Here is a 9,349-nt window from a genome sequence, read left to right as displayed (position 1 = left end):
TTTTCCATGTATTGTTTAAATGTTCTATGGATTGTTACAATGCAAATTATGTAATACTTGTCTATCGAACATGGCATACAGTAGTTTGATATCAGTTACAATGTTTCAAGTAGCATACTTTGTGGCAAAGATAAGTTATACAGGGTAGAAAATATCATAGCATACTTGGATTTAACACGAAATACATAAATCTACTGAGCATCATTGTCGGCATTTGCACCACTTGCCTGACGGCATCTACTACGGTTGTGTTCCTCAGCCCCACATTTCCTACATATCCTAGGACAACGTAACATTCGTGTGTCCATCTCGTTCAAGAAGCGCGTCATCCTTGGATGACCTTTGGTAACTCGTCTTAGGTACGGATTTGGTACGAACCGAGACCCGTTGTAAGCAGGCCATGTAGTAGGATTCTCCAGTAGCCTAAACCTGGCTACTTGGTCCATCTTATACACCTCATAAACATAAACCTGCCAATCTAATCGTTGATTTTCACAACATGCAAACACATGCCTACAAGGAATTCGGTCCACCTAGAACTCACCGCAGTCACATCATTGTCGACGGAGGTCGACGACATACTCCACTCCACTTGGCATTTCACGCACTTCAAAGACCTTATTCTGCCTGTCGAAGCAATTCACCTGGATGTTTCCTGATGCAAGTTGATTTGCATGCAACTTGGAGGTCACAATCTCAGAAAAACATGGCCGGCAGACGGCAGTAATCCGAGCATCCGCCTCGACTCTTTTTCGAGAGAACAACTCGTTGAGTCTGTAGAAAGTTGCTTTCACAAGTGCGGTGATGGGGAGATTGTGCACACCCTTCAATACTGAGTTGATGCATTCCACGAGGTTCGTATTCATGTGACCCCATCGGTAACCACCGTCGAATGCCAATGCATACTGTTCCCAGGGTATTCGGTTTAGCCAGGCTGTATAAGCCTCGCCCCGCTCTCGTAAACGTTGGTAATGCAACTCGTACTCGCGGACCGTCCTCGAATATCCTACGCAACAAGAAAGCACAAATTACAAAAAAAAAAAATTAACAGTACCTACTTATTAATAATGACCCTTAAATTACAATAAGGTTACCTATATTGACGACAAGTTTTTGTAGGTACGGTGCCTTGAACTTCCTCAAAAAATTCGACTCTATATGTCTGATGCAAAACATGTGAAAAACTCTGGGAGATGACCAAGCTCCGTTACTGCGGGCCACAGCTGTATTGATGGATTCGTGTCGGTCAGAGATTAGTCCCACACCATTCCGAGTCACTACATGCTGTCGCAGGTTACTCAGAAAAAAATGCCACGCATCAGAAGTCTCTCCCTCCACAATAGCAAATGCAATTGGGACGATATTGTTGTTTCCATCTTGTGAAACTGCAACCAACAGACGACCCTTGTATTTTCCATACAAGTGAGTCCCATCTACTTGGACAACCGGTTTACAATGTCTAAATGCTCTAATACAGGGGTAATAACTCCAAAAGACTCGATGTAACACCCGGATATCCGTAACTAAGTCATCGCCTTGATAGGCAGGCATAGTCTCAAAATGAACAACTGTTGATGGCTCCTTATGACACATGGCCTCAAACCATATAGGCAAAGCTTCGTACGATGCTTCCCAACCTCCAAATATTTTTTCCACTGACTTTTGCTTAGCCAACCATGCTTTTCGATAGCTGACAGTGTAATTGAACTTGGACTACACTTCCACAATAACTGATTTCACCTTTATCGAGGGATCAGCCTCAACCAACGGCTTTATTACTTCTGCAATTGTGTTCGAATCAAGCTTTGAATGATCCTGAGAAATGGTTGCTCTGGTGCAAGTGTGACTACCATTATACCTCCTTATAACCCAACAGTACTTCCTGCTCACCAAGCTAACCCTAATAAGCCAATCACAACCTGACCCATACTGCGTACACTTGGCATAAAATGTCAGCGGCTCCGACTCGTACACCCGGTAGTCTACACCTCTTCGAATAGTATAATCTTCATCGCCCTAATAACAGCTTCCCTAGAACTGAATTCCATACCCACGGCAAATTCACCATCTGCGACAAAAGGAATTTATGCCACGACAACAACCGTATCATAAATAGTTAATACACAAATATTTAATAAGTCCAACAAAAGTAAATCAATCTCTACCTACATCAATCTTAAAATAATTAATAAACACTAATTAAAATTATGAGCACATAAATAATTACTGATGAATAAACACTAATTATCATTTAACTTCATTAATAACTAACTACAAATAATATTATTAAGGGTAAAGTATATTTTTTGTCCTTGAAGTTTGATAAAAGTTTCAAAAATACCCCTAAGTTTTATTTTGTTTCAATTTTGTCCCAAAAGTTTTCGATTTGCATCAAATATACTTCAAACGGCTAATTTTTCAAAAAATTTAAGACCAATTCAAAAACAATTTCATAAGAACAACTCTCAATACAAGCAAATCAAGCATAATTTTCATGCATTATTGATAGATTGGTCTTATTTTTTTGAAAATTTAGCAGTCGAGGATATATTTGATGCAAATCGAAAACTTCTGGGACAAAATTAAAACAAAATAAAACTTAGGGGTATTTTTAAAACTTTTGCCAAACTTTAGGGACAAAAAGTATACTTTACCCTATTATTAACTAAGCAAACACACTAACAAATGCCAATTACGTATATTATCACATATCACATAACTATTTGTTCACATTGATCAATATAAATTATTATAAAATTCTAATCCTTCGTGTATACCTATAGGCAACTACGTACCTGCATTCATATACTCCGGAAACTCCGGAGCATGCATTGCTTCCAAGTCCAAAGCTCGCATGAAAGACGACTCCTCAAATGGATGTTTGTTTGCGAGTGCATTTGCCACGTCAGCTACATTTGGTGCCACATTGCCGTCACCTTCGTCTTCGTCTCCATCAGGACCAACAACTTCGTAATTGCTTTCAAACGCTTCCTCACTGTCGCTGTTGTAATCTTCCCGTTCAATATTTCAATCAGCTTCAGACGGTTCGAATTCCATATACACCTCAATGAACGATATCTGACCACGACTTTCAATGTATATTGAAAATATCTCTTGCATGCTCGCTTCATCTGTTACATATTTCATCTGAAATTGCACGAATCCACCAAATAAAGGTATGGGATACTTGTATAAAATACATGATATTCTTCTAGATAACCCAGATTCTATCTTCTCACAAATCACACCTTTTAGTTCCTCGAATGAGATTGTAAATGAAATAATAATATCTAATGGATTTTCACAAACAAATCTCACTCCTTCAACTGTTTCTAACAAAATCTGCCCGAAATAATATACTTTCAGTAAGACTCTATCATCCATTTTTCTCACTCATATGAATAAACTTCACACTTTCAATATTTTTCTACGTTTGAAAGAAAAAAGAAATGTAGATGAAGGTGCTTCGGGAAGATGAACTGAGGAAACACTCGTATCATTACAATACAAGCTACCCACGCTTATATAACGGAAAAAATTTATTATACTCAACTCGGACCCATCAATTAGCGTTACTATATTCAAAAAAAATAATTTTTTATGCAAAACTCGGACGGTCCGTTTTTCTAATTAAAAAAAAAGAACTAATCGGAGGATCCGATTAATTTACCGTGAAATTCGAAATTTTTCCTCCCTCTCATTTCGGACCCTTCGATTTGGTGTCTCAATTTTTTTTTGCACACAACTCCCTCCCTCCAATTTCTTTCTCCATAGTACATCCAAAAGCTGCCCCACACCCCCTGTAAAGCACCCCTTAATCCATATCCATGCGTTATACACATAGATGAAGCATATCTAAATTAATGAACCTCTTTATGTGAGTCTTCTCTTTACGTATTTCATCATAATTGCCCTTAGTAGTTTTCATAAATGGTTAGCATAATATTCTAATTTATTATTATTATTTTTTCTTAGAGACGTCTAAATGTCTAATTATAAAAAGTGTTTGCAGTGCAATTTAATTCAGATTTTTAGAAAAGAAAAATTATTCTATCCAATTACAAAGAAATTAATCAGTTTGGGTGTGGTTCAATTTTTTTTGGAACCAATCAAACCAAATTTAATTAGATTGATTTATTTCATTTTAGAAAAAAAAATCAAATTTAAACTTTTTTTTAACTAGTTCGAAGCATGACCTGCACACTCAATTCTACTTTTTGTTTCCCCAATATTCGGTTATGAAATGATACAATATGCCAAAAAAAATTGAAACTAACACGGCGTAGAGAGTAGGGAGTGAGACAGTGCAGATCAGGGGAGTGAGACGACAGAAACGATGCCACGATAGAAAGTACAGAGAGTGCGACGCCAGAGATTAGTGTTACTGTGCGGCTGTGATCGGACTGAAATACTGAATAGTTGAGGCTCTACGGCTGGATGGTTGACGTAATACAGTGAGTTCTGTCGCTGAAGAAGTGTGGAAGGGGGAGGTCTGGTCTCTAGTGTGTGGAATTATAGGACTGGAAATAGTCAGGGTAGATAGAACTTAGATTCTATTGGTGGGTTGAGTTTTTTTTTAATTTAATTCTATCTTATTTGTATTCTAAAATTTTTAATTTTATCCTACTCGTGAAAAAATTAATTTTTTTTAAATAAATATAATATTTAATAATTATATATTTTATACATGTTAATAAAATAAAAAATAAAAAGTTAAATTTAAATTAACATTAAAAATAATAAAATTTTAAAGAAATCTAACACAAAATTATAAATAGCATAATTATCAGGTTCTTAATAAAATTAAAATAAGGCTTAAGTACAATTTTAGTTTTTAAGGTGTAGGTGAAATTTTTTTCATTCCTTAACTTTTTTTAGGGTAATCTACCTAATTAAATAAATTGAGTGAATTCTTTACCTATATACACAAAACAGAAACTTCTTACGTGCATGTGCATTTTTATGTTTATGTAAACCGTGGGAGCCAACTACGATTTCAATTTAATACATAAACCGTAGCTACTAGGCAGGATTTACTTGTGAATGGAATGTATCATAAACCGTGGCAAGCTATCACGGTTTACTAAGGGAGGCAAATGCACATAAAATATGGAAAGCAGCAACGGTTTATGAAGGAGTTTGAGTAGGCATAAACCTTTGTTAGCTGCAACGGTTTATGAAAAGAGAAATTCTATATATATGTGAGTGAGATTCAAGCTGGTGAAGAGATTATTGTAATAATAGAAATAACAACAATACCAACAGTAATAATTCTACTAACAATAACAATCTATAACAATATATAAAGTGAATAGGAGAGTTTGGTGTCCAATTTCCATTTTTTCATCTTAATCTTATTGATAAATAGTGTTTAATATAATTGTCGTCTTCAAATTTGGTCAAAAATGTAATTATTAGTTAATTTTTTTTGTTCTTTGTAAAGTTACTTTTTTATTCTACACATAACTTCTACTCATATTGTCTTTTTCTCTGTTCTATGGAGTACATGTAGTACTCTCTACTTATTTTTATTCTACTTAATTAAAAAAATAATGATAAATATGTATATGGAGAATAGTAAAAAATAATGAAAATAAAAATAAAAATTTTTTAAAAAATAACGGAACAAAATATTATTTAACATATTAAATATAAAATTAAAAAAATTAGTAATTAAAATTATACAAAAAAAATAGTTCTTTAAATTTAAATTTTTATATCTGCTTCAAATTAAATAAGATTAAAAAATAAATAAATTTATAAATTTTTATAAATTTTTATCTTAATTGTTACATATAATAATAACATAATAATTTTAGTATCATACTTAAATTAATTTAAATTTTATTATTCTATACATTAAAAAATAAATAACGTATAAAATTTTTATTTATTAATAATTTATTATTTATTAAAATTTTTATTTTTATCTCAAATTTATAATTTAAAAAACATAAAAATTAATTTCCTAAAAATATTAGAAAAAAATAAAAAATAAAAAATTACAATTTTGTTTTGAAATTAAATGAAATTTTAAGAAAATCTTAATAATTTTATTAGTTAGAGACATAGAAGTTGACATATTAGATCTAGAGAAATATTAAGAATTATTACACATAAGTGTTAAGAATAGGGAAGATAATATAATATTTTTATATTCAATTGTATATGTTAATAGTAGTTAAAATAGTAGTGTCCATATAATATTACTCTTTTAATAGTAGTGTTGGCAAATTTTATAATTTGATTAACAAAAAATCTGAATATTTGATATCTTAAATTTTGTCTGAAAGCAATAAAATATGACTTAACAAGTAAGTCTGAAAAATAATAAGGATCTATATAATAGGTATACATCTAAATATCTAAATTAAAGAAGAAAAAAAATTTTCTTTAGCAAATTTTTAATAACTCAAAAATTAACACAACAGTAGTTATGGATCAAAGTGATAAACAAAAATGAGAGTTAGAATAATGGTTTACGTTTAAGACCTCCTCTTCATAAACCGTGGGAAGCAACCACGGTTTATGCCTAAATTTTTTCTTCCTAATCCGTGGTAGGTAGCCACAGATTACACCCAATCTCTTCCAACCATAAACCCTCCTAACCTCCAACGGTTTACGTTGAAACTAAAAACCGTGGTAGGTTCCCACGGTTTACATAAAAATGAAATTGCACGTAAGAAATTTTTGTTTTGTGTATACAGGTAAACAATTCACATCATTTATTTAATTAGGTAAATTGTCCCCCCTTTTTTTTTATATAAAATCGTCCTTAAGATTTAACTTGGTTTTAAAATCGTCCTTACCTTAGAAACCAAAATCGTATGGAGATGACGGCGAAAACAAATACAGAGGTAGATCGTGAAAAACTTCTTCTTCTCTTCCCTTCTCCCTTCTTCTTCTTCTTCTCTACCCCCTTCTTCTTCCATTTCTCCTTCGCAGGAGCAGCAGAAACAATATCTTTTTCTTAATTTTTAATATTTTTATTTTTTTTATTATAGGTAATTTAGTCCAAAATTTTAATATTTAAGTAAAAAGGACGATTTTGTATGCAAAACAAAATTGAAAATAAAAATTTTTTGGCCTATATCTTAAAAACTAAAATCGTACTTAACCTTAAAATAACATGAAAAAAGATAAATTAACTTAAGATTTCTGAATTTATTTGATGGTTTGTGAAATTGTGATATTTTTAAATTTTATTTTTATTTTAGGCTAATTTTATAAAAAAATAAGTGTACTAAATTAATAAATTAAATGATTAGTTTAGTAGTTAATTAATTTTTTTTTCTTATAAAGAAGAGATTGTGCATTTAGGCCAATGCTACGGTGATAAAGGAAATACTTTTCTTTAGCTGCTGAAAAAACGTAGAGAAGAAAACTACTAAACAAGTGTCATGTTGTTTCTCGAAGAACGACAGATTCTGACTGAAAGTAGAAGTTGTAAACTACGTGACGCATGAAGGAAAAATTAATCAGGTAAGTATAATTTTATGTTAATGATTATGATTATATTTTTGAGGTTTTTATTTCTAGACCAATAATGTTTTTTGCAATTGCCTTGGCCCTTTTTTTGTCACATAGATGAATTGGGCTAGATAAAAATAAGTTAGCAAGGACAGCTTAAAGCTAGACACAGAATTTTTAATCTTAGACATACCACCTGTTGATTTAGGGTCTCTTTTTGTTGATGATTAAAATTGGGTGTTTGTACCTCATAAAATTATAGTCTTATAACTCCCCTCTTTCTCTCTCTTCGGGGTTAGGCCCCATTTAATAATAATAATAATAATAATAATAATAATAATAATAATAATAATTTTTTATAATTTTTATTTTCAAATTATTTAATTTATAATAAAATTTTGTCAATTTTTAATTAATATTAAAAAAATTTAAATTTATAAACCAACTTTATTTAAAAGAAAAAACAAATACATATCATCTTAAATCTTAAACTCTTATTATTATATTTTATTTATTCACTTTGTCTTATAACTTTTGTTATTGTTTCTATCTCGTATATCCATCCTACTTCAATGTATAAGATAACAACATAAAATAAAAGTATGTAAATACAAAAAATAAATATTTGAGTTGTTTTATATATTCTAAACGAGAACAGAATAAAAACCAACAAATCAAGAATAACATGATTAACAAAATAAAAAAATACGGATAAAAAAATCTAACCACATTATTAAATAATTAAGAAAAAATATAGTTGTGAAAAATGAAACTCTGACCAATTTATTTATTAAAAAGCTAAAATAAATTAAGTTTTACTTGTAAGAAAATATTTAAAATTTCAAAACCATTTTTATTTTTATTAGGTAATCTATTCAATAAGATAAACTAATCAAATGCACCACAGCTATTCTTTTTTCTCTTTTTTTTTTTGCTTCTACAACAAAAAATAATTCATACTATGTCCAATAAATAAAAATTAAATACCAAATACCCAATAACACAATAAAACAATAAAATAACCCACACCACAATATAACAAAAAACATTACTAGGCCAAAATAAAAAAATTCAAAAAATATAATCATAATCATTAACACAAAATTATACTTACTCAATTAATTTCCTTTCATGCGTCACAGTTCTACAACTTCTACTTCCAGCAGTTAGAACATGCTATCTTTCGGGGAACAACATAACATGTGTTCGGTAGCCTGCTTTTTCACGTTTCTTCAACAATTAAAGAAAAATATCTTCTTCATTACGGTAGTATTGTCCATAATATTCACTTTTTTCACTACCAATATAATTTTTAAATATATATTATATAATATATTAAGAGTGTGAATAGAATAAGATAAAATATACCTTAAATTTGCACCTAATTCTATCCGTAAACAAATTCGTATTATATTTTATCTTTTCTGTAGTAGGTTGAATAGACAATCTTACTCGTCAAGTTAATTAAATCTATCCGACCAAATTAAAACGAATTAGATACTGACAAATAAAATACGAGAGTCACTTAGATAAAGACGCTGAAAACGTCTTTTTATAAAGATGTTTTTTAATAATTAAAATTTAACATATATAATCGATTAAATCATATTATTTTTGTCAAAATTAGGCTAGACAAATTGATTTGACCGAAAATTGGTAAATCAAATCTTGAATTGGTCTAAATTAATATTATTTTTTATAGAAAATAACTACAATACCCTATTATAGAAAATGACTAAAATACTTCTATTATATATATTAATTTTGAGAATCTTAAATTTTAGTCCTTTATTTTTCTATCGTAGGGTTAGTATTTAGAATTTTTAAAATTAATATATATATATAATAAGAGTACTTTAATCATTTTTTATAATAAGGG

General features: G+C 30.2%; 1 protein-coding gene across 1 annotated transcript; it reads right to left on the bottom strand.

Moving 5' to 3' along the window:
* Positions 1 to 554: 554 nt before the first annotated feature.
* Positions 555 to 1,593, bottom strand: LOC112722050 (uncharacterized). Its single transcript, XM_025773030.1, has 2 exons — positions 1,095 to 1,593; positions 555 to 1,006 (listed from the first exon to the last, which is right to left on the bottom strand). Exons 1-2 carry the CDS (start codon positions 1,591 to 1,593, stop codon positions 555 to 557), a joined length of 951 nt encoding a protein of 316 aa, XP_025628815.1.
* Positions 1,594 to 9,349: the final 7,756 nt, after the last annotated feature.

The sequence above is a fragment of the Arachis hypogaea genome, chromosome 11 (assembly GCF_003086295.3).
Source record: "Arachis hypogaea cultivar Tifrunner chromosome 11, arahy.Tifrunner.gnm2.J5K5, whole genome shotgun sequence".
In the NCBI taxonomy this organism is placed as follows: domain Eukaryota; kingdom Viridiplantae; phylum Streptophyta; class Magnoliopsida; order Fabales; family Fabaceae; genus Arachis; species Arachis hypogaea.
The sequence above is the reverse complement of the archived record's forward strand: the minus strand, read 5'-3'. Positions and strand labels throughout refer to the sequence as shown.